The sequence below is a fragment of the Cuculus canorus genome, chromosome 1 (assembly GCF_017976375.1).
Source record: "Cuculus canorus isolate bCucCan1 chromosome 1, bCucCan1.pri, whole genome shotgun sequence".
NCBI classification, from domain to species: domain Eukaryota; kingdom Metazoa; phylum Chordata; class Aves; order Cuculiformes; family Cuculidae; genus Cuculus; species Cuculus canorus.
In genome coordinates this window covers 110,802,258-110,822,882 of record NC_071401.1, presented here as the reverse complement: position 1 = coordinate 110,822,882, position 20,625 = coordinate 110,802,258, and the positions used below count along the sequence as shown (strand labels likewise).

Genomic DNA, 20,625 nt, shown 5'->3' with positions numbered 1-20,625 from the left:
CTATCCTGCACTCCCTGATAAAGAGCCCCTCCCCAGTGTTCTTGTAGCCCCCCTTTCAGTACTGGAAAGTCACTATAAGGTCTCCCTGGAGCCTTCTCTTCTGCAGGCTGAACAACTCCAACTCTCTCAGCCTGTTTTCATATGGGAGGTGCTCCAGCCCTCTGATCATCTTTGTGGCCTCCTCCGGACTCGCTCTAACACACCCAACAGAAAAAAAAATAATTCCTGACAAATAGCTACTGTAATTCAAAGAAACAATCAACCACCTCCTCATTTAACCAGATGGTTTCATCAGTTTTCAATCTGTGGCCAGGGACGCCCCCCTGCCCCCCCATGAAGGAAAAAAACCCACAGATAAGAAAACCTACTGTAAGGTAGATATTCCTCATTCCAAATGGAAACCTGCAGGCGTCAAAAAATTACCGGTTTCTGAGAGGACTAGCTGGAAGCCTCACCTTACATAAAGAGGTGAAGTTGTGCTAGTTAATTATACTTTAGGAAGAGTCTCAAACCATAATACCATATTAAAACAGCACTGTTGAGCATGTGCACAGAACAAATGCTTCAGGTAGCACTTCTGCTGACTCATAATATGGAACTTTGAAATTATCCTCTTAGGACCGACAGTTTTGAATTAAGCAAGTTCCAAGACTGAGCTTAAAATCTCTACGGGTCCAAAAAAAATCCCAGCTTAGACAGGTACTAAGAGAAAACAACATTTTCTTTAAATTCAACCTTGAAGGACTCCAAGTCCCTCTCCCTATACCTCCCCAAAACCAAACTTGGAGCAAAAGAAAAACCCAAACCCACAGCTGTTCACACTCTGTTCTACCTGTATCTTGAGCCTTCTTTGGTATTTGGAAGCATACCAAAGATGAGACATAAGATGTGTCTCATCTCCTTCAGATGCATCCTTAGTTTTGGAAGGAATGCTACCCAGGTTGGTTGTATTTATCACTGAAGAACAGCAGTGAAAATGAACTTTGAGTTCAGGAAATGAGAGGCCTTGCTCTTAGTATACTCATAAGGATGTGACACCGCTCTTGTGGAATTCAAAAAGTCTGATAAGGAGACTGGAAAATGGAGCAGTTAGAAGCAGTTCACCACGCTGCAAGGACATAAACGAACCAGAACATCACTTCTGCTCAAGGTAAGAATTAAATGCTAAACCCAATGCTGATTAACAGACATGGCAGATGCAATCACAAGTATAGTGACTGTAACAATCCCAAGTATTTATGTCTTTTCCATCTCCATCCCGGCTCCCACAACTGCTAGAGCTCACCTAGCAGCTCACTAACACAAAAAAAAAAAAAGAACAACCCAGGAGTGGGATCTCCCCTAATTGGTTCCAACTACACTATCCCTGTCCTGTCCCTTCTGGTATTTCATGGACAAAGCAGTAAGCCAATTCACCTTTTTAACTGAGTTCCCTTCTTCTTCCATCCAATTGAGTTCTCTGACAGTTATGTGAGATGAATTAACTTACCTTAATGCCCAGCAAGCAGCAGATAATGCAAAGCAGGGCAGGTCAGAGACACATTAGTAGGGAAAAGAACCTCCCCTGCCCCCAGCAAGTTGTTAAGACTGAATAAAGCTCAGGATGAAATTTCACCCTTACAGCCCAAGTCCAATGCAACTTAAGCATTTAAATTCTGGCATAAATTCAGCCATGTGCTTAGCTACTTCACAGTTAGTTTGGATGACGAATAATACTATGTAGAATTTATTTTCAGCTGAATCAAATCTTTCAACCATCTCACTCAGTCCAACTCCAGGGAAAGGAATAGGACATGAAGTACTGAGACACTCTGAATATGGATTAATTCATGCTGTCTGCAAAATGTGTCTGGAGAAGGTAAAGGCATGACAAAATGAAGCAGGCAAGGCATGACAAAATGAAACAGGCAAGGTAACACTGCACCTACAGTTAGAAGAACGTACTCTCAAAATCCAAGATCATAATCAGACTTTAGTCTGATTTTACAAACTGAGTAAGAAAGGATGAGGAGTGAGGTCTAGGGGGGATGTGGAGTGAAGTGCAAGAGAGAATTCATGACGGGAAGGCAAACAAGAAGGAAGATTTCAAAACTAACTTGAGTAGCTATCTGCACTGTGCTCTGGGAGACATCTTCCAGCACCAGCAGTGCATTTCCCTATCTCTCTCTGTGCCTGTGTTTAGAGAGAGATATTGCCAGTACTCAGAAATTGTTGATTCCTTGTCCACATTACTAGAAAGAAGCTGAACACTGATATTTGCCCAGAACTTCAGCAGTTGAAGAATATTTCATGGTCCCTTTCTCACTCTCCTATATACTTTCTTCTTCTGAACACTGGAAAAATGATCTCTGGAAATAGAGTAGTGCAAATAAGAATCCTTCCAAATACTACATTCACGAAAAAGATGATCTTTCTGCTATGTCAATGCATGTCCCAATACTACAGCTTCCATAAACATTATAGCCTTGGTTTTTACTGTCCTGCACTCACATAGTTTTTAAAAAAGAATATGCATTAAACAAACAAAAAAGGCTGAGTTGTTTTGGAATATTTTATGCTACCACCTGTAAAAAGGAAATGTAAAGGCCTATCTGTTTACTGTTAAGATAGTCTTCTTACTCCTCCCTCTTTTTTTTTCCAATAGAAACTGAGTAGACAGTCTACCCACAACTGAAGGCTGGAAAAGAGTTGTATAATTCTGCAATACGGACCAGTTAATCAATTCACGTTCTTGTGAAAACAGCCATCCAACCACTCTTGTACTCACAAAGACATTTTTGTTGTTGTTTTTAATTCACCTGAAATACAGGTTGCTTTTTGGATGCTTAAAAGAATTGCCCATTTAGCACAAAAGTTTTAAATTTAAAAACTGTTTCAGGCATTTTATTATGACCAAAGCCTTCCGGGGACTTAATTATGTTCCCTAAACAGGCAACAGTTAGAAATACAAAACTCTAATTTAACTTCCACGAAACTTAGCTGCTAGCTCAGAGAACTACTGATGTTAAGTCATCTTTACCAGTGGCAACTGGTTTTCCTCCCTTCTTGAGAACACTAGCTCTGCCAAATGTAAATTCCATGCCCTACAGTCATTTCTCTTAAAATTTTCCAGTAGCGCCAGCTTACTATAGTCTAAAACAGGAAAGACAACCAAACACCCACTGGGGTTCAAAAGACAGACTAGTAGTGGTTACACAGCAGATTAAAGTGATTTACAGATGTCACTGGAAATTAGTTACAGAAAAGTTACAAAAATAAGAACTCTTGAGCATTTATAGAAATCACCATCACACATTCTGCTGCAAAGTTAATGCTTCCCAGATAATCAATGGCACTTTCAGTTCTTTAGCATCTGAGCTGAAAGCCGACTTTTTGCTAAGTGTGCAGAGCCCAGAACCATAATCTAAGTGCTCTGATCATAAACTTAAAATTGCATTCTCTGGGTATTCCTTTCAGGGTTTAACATCTGCCAGTTGACTAATGCAACTGACCCTCGAGCCCCCAAAAACATCACAAATACCATCAATCACTACCTCTAGTGGCTCATGAGCACTATATTTAAAAACAAAACAATGATCGCAGAACAATGGGTCCTCAAAAATTCTAGATTATTTCAGTTTAAAAAGTCAAGAAACAAAACTGAAAGGAATTATTTGGAACATTTAAATTGCAGAAGGAAAGTTTGCAAAAGGTCCAAACACCAGTAAGTGTCAAATTTTTGTAACAACTAACCTTAATATTAGAGCATAAATAAAAATACACCTTACACCCCCTTTTGTAATGAAAGCACCTATGCGCAGCTTTACAATCCAGTAATTTCTTTATACCATGACCACCACCATCGTACTGATGAAGCACTTGTGCAGGAGAGCAGAGCCAGGGTTGTGCTGAAGCAGATGTGATACTGTGACAGTGGGCTACCTCTGAATAAATCAGGTCTTCAACAGCTCAGAGTTTAGGTTAAACTGCTAGTTAAAGCTGCGCTTCAGGAAGTGCATTGGGAATGCACTGCTTGGAGAACTCATACGCAGGGAGCTGTGGTCATACAGAGCAGGAAGTCTGAATTTTCCCAGAAGTTTACACATAGAATCATAGAATCAGCAGGTTGGAAAGGACCCACCGGATCATTGAGTTCAACCATACCGAACACTCCCTTAAACCACGTCCCTAAGCACTTCATCAACCCATCCCTTAAACACCTCCAGGGAAGGTGACTCGACCACCTCCCTGGGCAGCCTCTGCCAGTGACCAATGACTCTTTCTGTGAAGAATTTTTTTCTGATATCCATCCTGAACCTCCCCTGGCGGAGCTTCAGGCCATTCGCCCTTGTCCTGTCCTCAGTCACTTGGGAGAAGAGGCCAGCTCCCTCCTCTCCACAACCTCCTTTCAGGTAGTTGTAGGGAGTAATAAGGTCACCCCTCAGCCTCCTCTTCTCCAGGCTAAACAACCCCAGCTCTCTCAGCCGCTCCTCATAAGACTTGTAGCCACTCCTCATAAGACTTGTGAGCCTCCAGCTACAAGGACTGTATAGGGATATTTAAAACCAATGTTCTCTTGATGCTGTTTATGATTATCAAACATTTACAGGACACATTTTTTTAAAAAATGAAGTTTTATATAATTGTGAACTGGTATTAAATACCAGTTATAAAATACCAGTAATAAATTGTTTTCGTAATAAGAATTGATACCTCTCCTATTACAAATACAATGGAAATGATAAAAATTGAGATGCCAGCAACAAAACACACATGAATAAGTGAGCAGAATTCCTTTTGACTGACCCCATGCATTGGCAGAAAACCTCCAGCCTCTCGGATCAGTACTGGGACCATTCAGTCACTCTTAGCTGTATTAAAGTCTTGCACAAAGTATGAGGAGACAGCAGCACAAAATGAAATAAACTGTTAATTTCATCACAACTCCAGAGTTTAAAAATAAAACTCTTATTATTGAACGAAGAGGAGGAAAAATAATTTTCCTCATACCTGGTAACTATACTTGTCTCAAAGCAACAAGAACAGGTTTTTTCTCATTAAAATTTTCTCTTCCCAAATGCTATTTTGAGCTCAGAGAAGATTCTTAGTTAAGTTAAACTATTTACTTTCCATTCAGAACTGTCATTTCTCTTGCTTGCAAAATGAACATTAAATTGCCTCCAGAAAGGAATTAAAGTATGAGGTACCATGATAGAGTTAAAGTGGCTTAACAGGCTTAGAACTTGGCCACATCTTAAGGATGCGCCAAAAGGCACATTGGTCTTGACAGAAAGGATATTCTACCCCAGCCAAATTTCAAGGTTCTGTTCTAATACTCAAAGAAATTACAGAAAACCCAGCTAACATTTTTTTTTAATGTTGGGAAATGATAGTTTCTCCTCTTGCCTTGTTCTGGAGAACTGCTGTGAGAGCTTGAATTAAATCTAAATTGGAAACGATCAGCCTGTGGCCCACATCTGCTAGGGAAAATTTCAACCCAAAAATACATGACAAAGTTAGAGGTGCCGAAGGTATGCTCTGCCAGGAAAGAATGAGACTACTTAAGGAGAACTAGTGCCACTAGACCTTGTGTAATATCAAAAACATTATAGACAGAGGAAGCGGGGAAGGGAAATCTTATGTACAAAGTGTGGGTAGTGCTCTGATACAGTAGGTGTGAATAATGCCCTGCATGCAGAATGGTTAATGACACAAGCGTTCAAGTCTCTAAAAACGGTAGCGTAGGGGGATTTTAATCCTCACTTGGGTTTTGTTGTTTTTTAATTCCTGTAATCTGTTAAAGAAATTTTAATACCCATTCAAATCCACCAGAAAGTATCTGTGCACCAACTCATAATTTCTTACCTGTGTTCCCATCCCCACTCTCCATTGATGGTTTACTGGTTTCTGACGGATTGTTCATTCTTGAGTCTGCATTAAAACAGAAATGAAGATAAACTACCACAGTAAAAAAAAGACCAAAACCAAAATCCTCAAATCTATTCATACCTTCTTGCTCAAAAGAAGCACAGGACATCAGAATTTGATATGTACTTTACCCTAATTCAGATTATAACACAAATAGAACAGAGGCAGAAGACAGTACTGGATCTTCTAGATAAGTATTGTTCCTAAATTTTGTATATCATTATTCCCATACGTGAAAACATGGTGTTAAGGGAATAAAAGACAGCATGCTGGAGGGCAAAGATAGGCAGGAACTTAATTTTCAGTACAATGGAAGTCACAAAAGCAAAAACAGGTGGGGTGGAGAAGGAACAATGACTACATCAAATTTAGAAAATACTAAGTTTGACCACCATGGCCTACATCATTCTTGTGTTGTTGGTGTGTTATGTCCCCTCAGTAAGAGAAAGGAAATTCAGTCACGATAATTAAACAGACACATTTTTCTTTCACAGGAAAGTCACTGATATTAAGTTATTTTATATTTCCTATATATTCATGCAAAACCATACAGATGTAAAATAATTCCTCTTCCCTCTGGATTATTCTATTGAAAAATTCACTTTCGCTTTCAAAGCCTGTCAGTTGGATACAGTGCAATGCAGAGGGCCTCTCCAGATGGCAGACAACATAGTTTCCCTATATAGGAATCTATACGGATATTCTGTCTACAGCATCAGCTCTCCAGCTTATTACCTCCTCATTTCTTGTTTCTGACCTTAGTGTGTCACATTATCACATAACAAAACTACAAAAAGAATCTCAAGACCAGCTCATCAAATGGAGTGTAAGCAAATCCTTAAGCACACTCTTCCATTCCCATACCAGTTAAATACAAGTTCAATGAGGTCAGAATGAACCCTTTACTCCAGGATATTCTCTTACTAGGTGCTTAAAAGGTTCTCTCTGTCATGTACTTTCACCCAAGCAGTGATTTCCAAAATACCAGGAGGCTTAAGAAGGATACAGTAAAAGCATTAAGTGCTGCATCTTTCCCCCAGAATGCCCACATGCTTCACTACTTGGCAGTCTATGAGAGCCTGAAACGAGAACTCGGACTATTGCCTGCTACTGCCCAGAGAGACCAATGCCAACCTCAGGCTATCACAACCAGGTGAGACAGCAGCAGAACACAAGCACAAGCCAGGAGGAACACAGCATGTGGACAGGGCCCGAATGAAAACAGGAGTCAAGACAAAGCGTGGCTGGGAGTGCAGGGTGGGAAGAGGAGGGAACAAGTCAGAAATGTAGCATGTGTGAGAAAAGATAAGAGATATCAACCTTGGAAAAACTCTAATAAGCAGTTAGGAAACACAATTTAAGATGTGTCAATATTTTTAAAACAAATGTAACTTTCCACATAAACAACTGCTGCAGCTGAACACAGTGGGGCCTAAAAAACCCCAGAGGACTGTAACAAACAGGAATCTTCGCCCAACAAGTTAACTCAACCTCTCCAGAGCCTCAACTCTTCTCAGAAAATTCCTATGCCCAAGTCTTTCAAATGTAAGCCCTGAGTAAAAGAGATCTGAACTATCTATATTACTCAGTATAAAGGCAGATTTGCAACTGCTTTTTGAAAGGAGGAGTGAATGAGGAGAACCTTTCTAGCTGAGCGCTGCCAGCCCACGCTTCAGCAAAAGGCTGCAAGTTTTGCCCCATTTTTCACAACCTCTGCTTTGCAGACTCAAGCTGCGAGTTCATAGTCTTGAAAGACAGAGCTTTGCTAAGATTTTGGATACAGAACCGTTGCGTCCTGTCATTTTCCACATTTGGATAGTATGATCCACAATCTAAAACCAGAACCCAGGTGCCACGGACTGCAGAGAAATGTTTGGTGTTGATATGCCCCTCTCTGCTGCTAGACCTGTGTAAAACAAATATAAAGTATGTTTCTATCTAGAAGCTGCATGTACCTTAAATCGAGTTTATAGTGGTGGCAACAGCACATCCATTTAAAGTGACGATAGGCAACATTCATTTGATAAACAGTATTAGCTTGTTCCTTGACACACAGCTGGCTACTGAAATTAGTTTAGGTCTACAGAACACTGAACAGGAGACTTCACTTTGGACACAAAGAATGCTCTTCCAACAGGAAAATGAGCAAAGAGGGCTTTTAAGTCCAACACATTTGGTTGTAGAAACTAGGCTAACTCACGGGGCTACTGGACACAGGATGTATTTTTCAAGCCCAGAGCACAAGGATAGCCTGAACTCATGATAGCACTGACCACAGAAGGGAGGAGCCCAGGCTGAGAAGACTGTCTCTCAGTAACATGATATTGATTCACTGAACCACTTCAGAAAGCTCCTGCAAGAAAACCAACACAGGGCCTCCAATGCTATTTCTTTTGCAGAAACAGGTATTAGAATTACCATGCATGACACTAACGTAATGGGAGAATAAGCAAACCAAACCCAGAGAGGGGCAAACTGTTCTGTGCACAGAACTCTAAGCAATGTAGCACTGTTCCCTCTGTATGAGGGGGCTCATACAACAAGCCCTCCTGCATAATTAACAAGTTTGCTCAGGACAAAGATATATCTGTACAGACTTCTTTTCATAAAGCAACGAAAATATGTTTTTCTGTCAGGCTACGATGCAAAATAAACGCTTTTTTAAATGGTTCTCAATGTTTCCTAGTACTAGGCATACACAAAGTTTACTCAACTACCAAAAAGCATGTCTCAATAAAGAATATTTTATTCTAAAGATTCATGCCTAACAAAAACCTCAAACATTACTATTGCACAAAAGCAGCAAGATTAAGAAACATCCTTCTGGTACTGTCCAGGTTCAAACTAAGGATAGCATCCATTATTTCACCAGCTGACTATTTCTTGTTCAATCTGTGGGGCTTCTGCATGTAAAGCATCAAGAACAATGCCGCTATTTCCATTGCAAATGGTATGACATACATCTGAAGCACAAAACAGCTACCAGCAAAACAGACACATATCCGCAGGACACTAAACCTACGGATTCATTATACGCCAAATAAAAAGGTTATTTGGTTAAACATGCTCATATGATTTCAGCTTTAAAGAACAAACAAATTAAGTGGGCTAAAAAACCCAAACTATAATACTCTCAACCTTTTCTTTTTCCTTTAGATGTTAGTCGGGCTTTAAATAAAGGCCCTGGGCTACAACTTCTGCCAACATTATCTAAAAACAAACTCCACAGAAGGAAAGATCGAAAGCAGCAGGTGCGTGATTGAAATCGAACTCTCAGGAGTGAATACATTCGTTAGTGCTACTCTGCTCACAGGGCTGAGGGTGTCATAAGGCAGTGCTGTGGCCAGGATTTCACACACCCTCCGTAACATTTCAGAAGGTCTTCAGAAGAAAGAAGCAGTGGACACTGGACCAACTACGAGTATTAGGGACTGTGCACAGCTAGTAAAACACAGAAAATCTTAACATGGAATGTATCATTAACTATTTCCTTTCATCCGCTAAAGTGAAACTGCCTAATACTCCATCAGCACCAGCAAAAATGATTCACTGAAGTGTACTGGAAAAAAACAAAGTTCATCGTGAGTGAAAATATGCCAATAATTCTCTAGAAATTAATATTAAAAAAACCCACCCCGTTTCATATTCAGAAACAAATACTCCAATGTCTGCTTTAAGATTTACTATGCAAAAATACATTCTCTTACTTTGACAGATAAGTTCTTACATGAACTTATTCAATGGAATCAAAATAATAACAATAAAAAAAATCTACACATTGAGCTTTGAGGAGAGAACCTAGAAAATACATAAAAAACATTCTAAAATCTGGGTAGTCTGTTACTATAAATAACTTTTAAAAAAAAAAACATGAAAAAGAAATTATGGCATGTCTGTTCTGCAGTCCTGATGGAATCTCAGTGCAGGAAATACATTATCCCAGTAACCTTAGGCACAGCTTGCATCAGTATCAATGGCAACCACTGTGGACTCCACCTTGTTTTCTATTACGCATGAAGAACCTTGCTATTACACTAAAAATACACAGACATAATATACATTCTGCTGGGGAATGGCTTAATACTGCTACTAAGTTCTTTGTGACTGGGACTCTCTCTCATTCATTTTAATGCTTTAAAATTCATAACACACAGATATGCAAGTCAAGTTCAGCATTTGTTAGAAGCCAAATGCTTCTAAGATTGAAATTGTAAAAGCAAAAGGTCTGTATTAGTATCATCCAAGCCTAGCAACAAATCTCTCCTGTGCAGAGGAAGCGCGTTCTCCTGGAGCGAGGGAAAGAAGGAAAAAAAAAACCCAAACCATGTATTTCCCTTGTACAGATCTATCTACCTATCTACCAGGCAGCTCCTTGCTGCCGATTCACTGCTGAGCTTCAGCCTTACAAATACCTTCCCTAGCCTCTGCATATGTGATTAAGTCTCTATGCATAGTCAACCTCACAGCCTCTATTTCCATATTAAATGCTTATAAGAGTAAGCTGAGCTCGTACCCACCTAGAACGTAGTCGCTGCAGTCCAGCATTGCTGTGGTATCCTCCACAGGTTCAGATAGTCCAAGGAAAGGGAAAACGGCAATTTCTATCAAATCTACGCTACTACTCTCAACTGAACAAGGAAGGGAGTGGGGAGGTGGGGGAAGAAATACAACTTCAGTTACACCATAGCAATCTTCAACTGAACAGGGAAACTTCAGTTGCTCTGTGGAGTTTTAGTCTCTCCTACTAGCTGTGTCTGACATTGTCAAGGCAACTGAAGCATGAAAAGTTCCCCTTTTTGTAATAAAATAGAAACAAAGATTGCAGCTGGCAGTTTCCATAATGAAGCTTAATCAGTATGCGCCTGATTAGGGCCTTATGCAAATCTCCCCTCGTTAGCACAGCAGCCAGCACTTTGAAGTCCATGAACAATTCATTTGCAGAGTACACTGAAAGCGCTCCCTGCATAATTTAAATCGTGGTATAAATATTTATCAGCTCATTTGCATATTAATTGGCAGTGCATGAAGGGAAAAATTATCTCCCGAGTGCCAGCATAATAATTAGGGAACAAAATGAATTTTCTTCCAATAGCTTGGCTTCTCAGCCCTAACTCAAGCACAGTACCACAGGGGAGCAGGGAGGGGAAGAGACAGAGTTCTGTTCAAATGCCACCGAAATGACACGTACAAATTAGAAACAACTCTACAGACTTAAGCACCTTTAATCTTACTCCTGCTGGCAACAATAACTTCAGTAATAAAGGGGATTTGGAAAAAGCTTTCTACACAATCCAAATAATCCCACGAAAACAATTAGCAAGGTAGAAGCTGAACACAAAGCTGTCAAACCAGTCCTTGCACATCTGCATGGAGTTTTCCACGTCCAAACACAAATTGTCACAAGCAGGTCCTGGGCAGGAAAGACGGTACCACCAGGGCAAGGAAGCAGCACGAGCTCCTTTAAACAGCTGAAGAGCCTGGCAATTCATTATTGGGTAATCCCTTTGCCACGGCTAACTTAACTGCAGTGGCTATATCAAGTACTGTGTAACAGTTGACACCCACTAATCTATCCCAAGTGAAATCAAAATAGATTTAATCTTTTGCTTTCCAATGACTTCCAAGAAAAAAACTCAAAAAATCTATTACTAATCCCTTCCACAAATGTACCCAACACAGCTGAAACAAAGCTTGCTGTAGAGCTACGGTATTTGAACGTGGCACTTTACACGCAGGCTGCATCTTCGAACCACTCCATAAAAACCAGAAAACACACTGCTGTGACCACAAAGTATGCTGGGGAACTGGGAAGAGGCTTCAGTTTGTGGAGGAAATCTTTTCCAAAAGTGATCCACATGTGTACCAATGAACTATGGGGCTACATTAAACCATTTCAATTAGTTTGTTTGCCACTCAAATACTCATGTCCTAAACAGCAAGAACATTCATATATTAAAAAAAAAAATCATGGGTAATGCAGACATCCCAATATTTAATATTCCATATTCTGATCAGAAAAAGGTAATGTGATGATGCGGGTGACTGCATGGTTGAGCCACCCACCTCCAGATATTAATGTAAGTTGGTTTTTTCTTTAAAAAAAAGCTAGCTGTACTTTTCTTCACACCTCTGAAGTGAATTCAAGCACCGCCTCTCCAAACAAGAAGGAATGAGAAAAAAAAGGAACTTCTCAATCATGCAGTACTGACTGGAATTTATTTCCACGCTTGACCTGTTTTTCTGTTCAGGTTCATATCTCTACTTAACACAAGATGTTCTCTGCTATATATTTAACATGAATGATCTACACTTGAAAAAGATTGCAAGAAGGGAAGGTGCTCTCAACTGCAGGGAAACAACTGCATGTCCTGAATAGGTTTTCCTAATACTTTGTTTCCAGCTTGGTTTTCTACTCATTCACGTGTCCCATTGAGGCCTCTGAGGCACATCTCCATGGTTAGCAAACCTTCAGTAAACTTCACTCTTCCATAGATGCTTTTCAAGTGTACTTGGAGATAATCCATTTGGTCCACTGGAAGAGCCTAGACACAACTGGTATAACAAGCCAAGCAGTTTACAAAGCAAGTGCCAGTGTAAGCAGTTGCTGAGCAGAGGCAGCCAGTAGCACAGTAAGACGACAGCAGTATCATCTTTGGGATCCTTTTCAAATGAGTCTGTGTTGAGCTGGCTAAACACAGGTGCGGTACCAAAAGCATGCGACTGCAGGAAGTGACCGTTAAAAACAGGCACATGTAGTGTTGTGTGACTCGTGTCAAACAACAGAACAAGCAAACAGCAAATAAAGGCTTGGGAAGGATGCACCCGAGGCAGCATCAGCAAATGTGCTGGTGGTACCATAGTACTACTCATCATCCATACTATCAATGTTGCACTGACAGCTAACAGCGACAAGGCAGAAGTCTTCCTGCCATTTCCAAATGTGTCAACCTATCTACGTTATAACACTAACACCTTCCCACACATTTATTTGAGCTGTAACTTGCACTAACCTGCTAACTGAAATAAAACCTTATAAACTGACTTCTCAAACTAGCAACTGGCCGAGAAAAAAAGTATACTTTTCTTCAAGTTGGCACTTCATTCTTTGACAATTTTATTATCTCCCCTTTTATTTAAATTCTTAAGTTTGGCTGAAAAAAACCTACTGTTTCATTCAGGCCACACTATTACAACTGCTTATCTAGCAGTCTTCCAAAGGAGGCCCAAAGACAAAACCAGGTTTGGGTAGAAACAGTGCATACCACTCTGCTTCAAAAACAATGGAATATGTTGGCCAAGGATATGGTTCCCGCATATCCTTGGCCATTCTTTTCTTTCTGGATTCTTACATTAAAAGTTACTTAACACCCTGAACCAAAAACATACTTCTGATACTCCCATTAAAGCAAAATACTATGCTGGGTTCTGCACACAAAGCTTTATTTTTCTTTCAAAGGCACCTCTAAGAAGAGAAAGTGGCCCACCTGGTGCTCATCAGTGTAAAAAACTCTCCACATCCCATACAACTACAGACATCTCAAATAGTTTCTCTTGTACAATTCTTACGTGGATGATCTTTCCCCACGTAATTCTACTCATACTTTTCCTTCAAACCAAAGAAACTAGGCCATCAACACGGAGCCAGGTAAGACAAAGGCAGATACCCTTCAGTCAAACACTTCGAAGTCTGCAGATAAGGCTTTAGAAGACTCATTCTACCTCATTCTCTTCACTCTTTATGAATCTTACATACCTTCCTATTTCAAAGGAAGGCTTTCCTTTTGCTGTTTGTCCCACCAATATGTCACTTTATTTATTCAGTTCTACACTTGATACTTCAATGCCTTGTTTTTTGTAAAAGGAACCTCATTTTCCACTGCAGGTTATGCAACTCTTGGTAGACCTGCTTTTGCATATTCTCTTTTATTTCTCCTCCTAGTTTTTTCAGTTTATTATACTCAACTGACTAACTGTAAACTAGACAAAATTATTCCTCCTTGTAATCTAAGGTAAATAAGTGTTACAGATAGAAAAAGTTGTTACAAACTAGGGGGAAAGAATGTTCAAACTCTTTTATTTAGATGGCTGGTCAGAGGGGTTTTTTTAAAAAAAGAACAGCAACAAAACCAAAAACACCCAACCAATACAAATGAGGCAGAATTAAAAGGATAAGGAGCAAAGTTATTATCAACAGTGTTTTATTCAACACCTTCATATGGGTTAAGAATCTTCATTTTTATTTAGATATGTTTCCATATATTGAGGGCATGTCATTTGCTACATGCCCTCAATGACAGCTAGGAAATTTCTACCACTAGCCAGCCTGGTGACAAGCATGACCTTTGTAAATTTCATGGGTAGGCCTTCTGATATAACATGGCAAGACTGCCCAATAAACCAACAACTCATTATTTCCCTTTTGAAGGATGTACTTGGAATGATACAAGGAAAGGAAATACAGTATTAACTGTAACATATCAGCATACTGCCTTCATTAGCATATCAACATCTAGTATATTTTATCTTGAAGAATCATTGAAATGCCCGTTCACCGAAGCTCTGAAAATAGTGCATGACTAAGCACAACGTCAATGAACACTGGCAACACTCAGAGCAAGGCTGGCTTCCATGTGCCATGCCAGACAAGACCACAGATACAGCTAGCCCTAAACCAGCACTATAACAGTTACTACATCTTAAGACATTTCCAAATCTCCATTCCACAAGCTAAATGAAACCTAATAAAAATTTTATCAAATAGAACTCCAATGTACTATAAAAAAATTATAAAAATCATGTACTTCAATAAAATAAACTGTTATTAAGGTTGGCACAATCTTCTTAGAGTAATTATGGACAGACAGCAGCCTGTTCGCGGTTAGGGCTGCAAACTAAGCTCTAATTTTAGCCACCACCTTTGACTTTGCCTAACAAAATTGATTTTATCTGAAAATTGCTAATTTTGCTCTGAAAGCCAAAGAGCAGTTGTCTGGAAAAGTCAAATAGAATTGGCCTGGTTTAGAATTACCAGTCATTACGCAATTGCGATGAATTGGAATTTTGGACTACATAGAATTTTTCTTCTCCCACAAACTCAAATCATAACTATGCTTTCAAGCTTTCCACCACACAAAATGTCTTTCAAAATTCTTTCGTGTGCCTTTTTTGAAGAAAATGAAACACACAGACAGCCAAGCAGGAATGCTAATTCATCTTATCAGTGGAGGACAGCAAATACTCACAAGCACCTGACAGAGTAATATAAAGGGGCTTGTTTGTGGGTTTGGATTTGTAGGTCTCCCTTTTTTGTCCACAGAAGGTAGCAACTATGATGGTTTAACTCATTTTTCTATGGTAAGAAAACTGTGGTCATGACAAACAATGCAGCACCACCGTATGAAGAGAAAAAAAAAAGGGGGGGGAAGGGAGTGGCAGGAGGCAGGGAAGAGAGAAAAGAAGATAAATACCCTTATTAAAAAATTGCAGTGTTGTAGTTTTCACAAGCAAACTAAGCCTTATTTGAAACTAATTCTATCATTCTGGCACATCATCTGAGTGGCACTGCCCTTCCCTTGCCGCCTGCAAGCCATAGTACATAAGTAAATATAGAATCATAGAATAGTTTGGGTTGGAAGGGACCTTAAAGATCATCCAGTTCCACTCCCCAGTGATGGACAGGGACACCTCCCACTAGCTCAGGCTGCCCAAAGCCCCATCCAACCTGGCCTTGAACACCTCCAGGGATGGGGCAGCCACACCTTCCCTGGGCAACCTGTGCCAGTGCCTCACCACTCTCATGGTGAAAAAAATTCCTCCTTATGCCTAGCCTAAATCTGCCCCTCTCCAGTTTATACCCATTGCCCCTAGTCCTATCAATACAAGCCTTTGTAAACAGTCCCTTCCTAGCTTTCCTGTAACCCCTTCACGTACCAGAAGATCGCTGTAAGATCTCCTCTGAGCCTTCTCTTCTCCAGGCTGAACAACACCTAGATCCTTTCTTAAACAGTTTTTCTTTCATTCTGTTGAGCACTTTCTTTTCAAAGCAAAGGATATAAATTCAGTGCAGTCAAGCTTTGTTGTTCGAAGTCACAACTTTCATCCATAAAATCGTCATAACATTTACTTAGAAATCATGGAACATTTTGAGGAGTAGCAAACATTAGGTCATTACATCTCCTGACTTAATCACTCATGTTTCACTCATATTATATTTTCAAGGTTTTCATCACTATCTCATAACAGCTTGGGACCTTCTACTCATTTAATTATTTACATGCATGACACCCGGAGTGTCACACATCTGAAAAGAAATTTGTGTTAAACTAGCACGTTACGCTTGTCAAAGAACTGTTGCGCAACAGCACTTTTTAATATTTGCAGGAGGGCATTCACCTCCTTTCAATTTAACTAGAAGCTAGAATAGAAAATGAGCAAATCATGCTTTGATTCCACCATACTTGAGGCATGGTTCTACCCCATTACATATTCATTGCTCTAGTAAACTTGCATGTGATAAGCAGTATCCAAAGTTAAGCAGGATTTTTACAAAACACACAAAAAAAAATAAAATGCCAGTATTTTAAGGGAAATACTTGTTTGAGGTTATATCCACATATATGTGGCTCTAATCTTTCTTTAAAATTAAAGGTTTGTCAAATCTGAAATACTTTACACTACCGAGTATTGAACATCTGGAGCAGATGTATTATAAATAATAAATAAGTAAATACCTCGTATTTTATTACTTTTATAAGATTCGCTTTCTTCGCCCTGCTTTGGAAAGAAGTATTGCAGGACGCAAAGTAGAGACAGACTTAAATGAATACTGAAGCGAAGTTACATGAACAAAACACAAGGGAGAGCTGAAGAACACAATCAGTAAAACCTCAAAATTCATCTGAAGAATTAAAAAAGAAGCAATCTAAGGGCACAGGTCTGCATCAGAGAAGGACTGAAGCAAACAAACAAAAAAACCTCAAAGAATAAAAAGAATCCCACCAATCTGAAAGCTTGCAAGCTTTTATGGGACACCACAGCTTGGGGCAGTTGGGAGAACCTGGAGCACGGCCAGGTACCAGTCACCATGAGGTACAAGGTGACCCTAAACTTCCCCTGGCAGGGGACACCAGCCCATGCTCATGTATTCCTTGGATCTAAAGCGGTTGTCTCTTACTAGTTACATGCTGGGATGACATTTATGGAAACACATCTTCCCCACGTAAAGTGGCTACTGAAACTGTGCAGACGTTTTGAATGAGAAAGGTAACATAGTTCATACTATCACAACCTCAAGCAATGAAGATAGCATAAATACTACTAGTTTCAAATTGTTATTGCAACACACACAAAATATATCAAGTATATGAGCAAAATAAATATTTTCTAATAGATAAATCACAACACAATTGATCTGGCAAGGTATGAAGCTAATTATGCCAAGCTCTAATACTGAAGAGCAATATTTGTTTTAGGAGCACCACGTGTGTGCTCCAAAAGCATTAAGAGTTGCTTCCCATATCCACCCGCATAACAGGGACAGGCCCTCAGAACTTAAAAGCATTATTTTTAAACTCACCTGTAAATCAAACACAATGCCTTATGCAAATATGCTGATTTGCTGTTCTTTACTTTGACAAAGTAGTAATTACTAGTCTGGTCTGATGAATAGGGACTCTATAAAGAGCAGACTAATTCAGTATATTACTTTACGCATACAGTTCAGTTCAAATCAAATTCCAGAGTCTTCATGCCACTTGCCATTAAAAACATTACAGGTCACTCTCAAAAATACATAAATCAAAGTCACAGATTTAAGCTTATTATGATTTATGGGGAAGTCAACTGAATACATCAACATCAATACCACAGAGAATTTAGCTCTAGTTAGCACTAGAGTACTTGACAAATTAACAGGAAAAAACACATGCAAAACCTGCAATTCATGGCATGAACTGAAGTTGCCCTGCTGTTATCACCATCCTTCGCAGAAACTGCTTTTGCTCTCTCTCCCTTTAATAACTATCTCAAATCTGAAGGAAGATATTGCTTTAATGCCCTCAGCACACTGATCCAGACACTATTAACACCTGTAGGAACCACAAGACATATCATGAGAATGCTTCTTTCTGAAACTTGAATTATTTGATCTCAAAAAGGAAAAGGCCAAATTCCAGACAAGCTGCTCTGTATGTTACAAATTGAACAAAAAAATTGCCACATGCAAGATCTGAAGAAAGAAAGAAAGAGCCATTAACACTGCAGACACCGAATCTGTCCATCAGCACACCTGTCCAAGTAGATCTCATTGTGGATGGTCAGGGCTAATATTAGAATGCATTTGCCCTCAGTCAGAAAAAAAAATTAAAATACAAAGTTCCTGGGCACCTGAGTTTTAAGTTTATGATAATTTAGGAACAGTAGAGAGTGAAAACCGCAGTGTAACTACACAAACAGCACTACCTACATTAGCTTTTCCAGGAACCATTCACAAGCCCAGTTCTGCCAGTTTTAGCAGTCGTGCCATGCTAAAGCAGGAGAGGCATTGATTAGCTTTTCCAGGAAATAATCACGAGAACGGGCTTACTAGCAGCAATGCTGAAGTGCACAGTCTGACTGCCACCTGTGGCTGTGTTTGCAGAGGATTTGCTGGGAAGACATGGGCCCAGGGATACACAGCATCAAAGACAAGATTATCTTGTTTATTTCTCCCAGAACGCGCAGCAGAGATAAACTTTTCTGCACTGCCCCACTTTCTGTAACTTATTTTGACTGTAAGTGTTAGATGGACAGATACAAAATCCTCTCAAATGAAATTCATCATCTAGTCACAAATCATAGGGTAAAAGAAGTCAACTGAAAAAATTAGGTAAAAAGGCCTAACCAAAAAAATTTTAAGAAGTGATACCCAGAAAACTTTAATTCTTAGCTGCCAACTCTTCATTACAACACAAGTTTCATACTTATCTCACTGCTTCACAGAAAAAAACAAAACAAAACAAAATTAAAAATACAACACAAATTAGGACCCTAAATAAATGCCAGTCAGTACCCCAGCCATGGGTCATAAATGCTGAGTCAGCAAGAAGCCAGCAGGCTGCCAGTAGCACTGCCTCCTCTCCTGTGTTGCCACACACATAACTACACAAGACAAGTCACCTGTGCTAAAACTACTCCAGTTGCAAGGAGAAAATACAAACCAAAACCAGTTCCTTAATCCAAGGGGAGAAATGTTTATCCCGTTGAAGCACCAAGGCAGCAACTGGGCAAGACTTCATTAGCAGCGGTATTACATTAAAACTTTTTTTGTCTGCAGCTTAAATCCAGTCGTGTGTTGCATACTCATCTTATGAACTCTACCACACAACTTCTGTGCCAAACAGAAGAAACTAAAATCTCACAGCAACTATTTATTTGCTCTTTCAGACACTGACACTCAGCCCTGACAGTGACAACTCTTATCAATTTGGATATTTACCTATGCACATACCCCTCCAACTCCACTCCTCAAAACAGTCTTTTTGATTTCTGCCTCCTCATACACACCTTTTTCATGCTCAAAAATGGAAATGCGATTCCTACGCTGTAAGAATTAACTATATTATCACTTATTTTTATCAGATGTGTTGAAGAAGTGATTAGAACTCTACGGTTTTAGAAGTAAAAAAAAATGGAGAGTGTTGACAAGAAACTAACAGAAGCAGCAGCACAGTAACAGCTACAATTATACCATTACGTAGGCCTAGCATAGACCTGACTTAGTGTGCTAAACCCCATAGTCAAGTAATTGTTCACCTATAAAAAGCCCATATGTTGGTTTACAGCACCACAACAGGCTGAAAACTTGAACCTTCAAGGGAGAACAAGGCTCTGGTGACATCACAATAAAGCAGAACTGAAAATGCTTACAGGCAGACAACAACCCATTAACCCTCAGGATTGTTTGTTTATATATATATATGACATTTATGTTTTATATATAAACGTATATACTTTATATATATTTATACACACTTTCGTGTCTTATATAAAAACATATACACTACATAATATATAGTGTACATATAGTATGGGCTTTTTAAAAAAAATAACTTGAAAATTTACTGAGATGCTGATCTCTGATTTCTCAAAGCTTCTAAGCCTCCTGTTCTTAAGACAGATTACATGCTCCCATAAGACATTCTTGAAGAAAGGTACCAAGGTAGTCTGTCAACCTAGTGGAAGAAACAGCATAAAGAGCAAGTCTGCATATACTGCTGTTTCAATCATTTTTGTCCAGTGTTGGTCAAAAGGCAAGCTGATGTAGTGAGAATGATATGAGCAAGAAAGAAGTGCTTAGGTACCAGGATACCATCACCCCCAAAATCCACCCACAAACAGCCCAAGAAGCTGTCAGCTGACCACTGCTGGTGACTTGAATGAAAATTGTTCCACAGCCTTCTTAGGAAGCCACAGTCTGCACTGAAAGAAAAGCAATTCAGTATTCAGGAAAAAAAAAAAAATCAAGCTAAGCTTTTCAGCAACACTCAATATTGCACTGACATTTTAATATCACACTAAGGTGAACTAAGATGCAGTTTTAAAAGAATGACCTGTATTCCACACTGCCTTCACAACCCCTCACCATCACAGAGGGATCACTCATTAAAAATGCAGAGAAAGGTAACAAATTATGAAGGATTTAACCAGGTTAGAGTTAATAATACAAAAGAAAAGAATCCT

At 39.5% G+C, this 20,625-nt stretch overlaps 1 protein-coding gene across 9 annotated transcripts in view; it reads right to left on the bottom strand.

Moving 5' to 3' along the window:
* POU2F1 (POU class 2 homeobox 1) overlaps positions 1-20,625 on the bottom strand; it is a 110,130-nt gene that overhangs the window by 39,672 nt on the left and 49,833 nt on the right. For 7 of the 9 annotated variants that reach the window (XM_054056516.1, XM_054056517.1, XM_054056519.1 and 4 more), the window contains exon 2: positions 5,845-5,910. In XM_054056516.1, coding sequence (XP_053912491.1) covers positions 5,845-5,910 — 66 coding nt within the window. Of the gene's footprint in view, positions 1-5,844; positions 5,911-10,424; positions 10,675-20,625 lie in introns of those variants that run through there. The other 2 variants (XM_054056518.1, XM_009557179.2) reach the window with 1 other exon arrangement.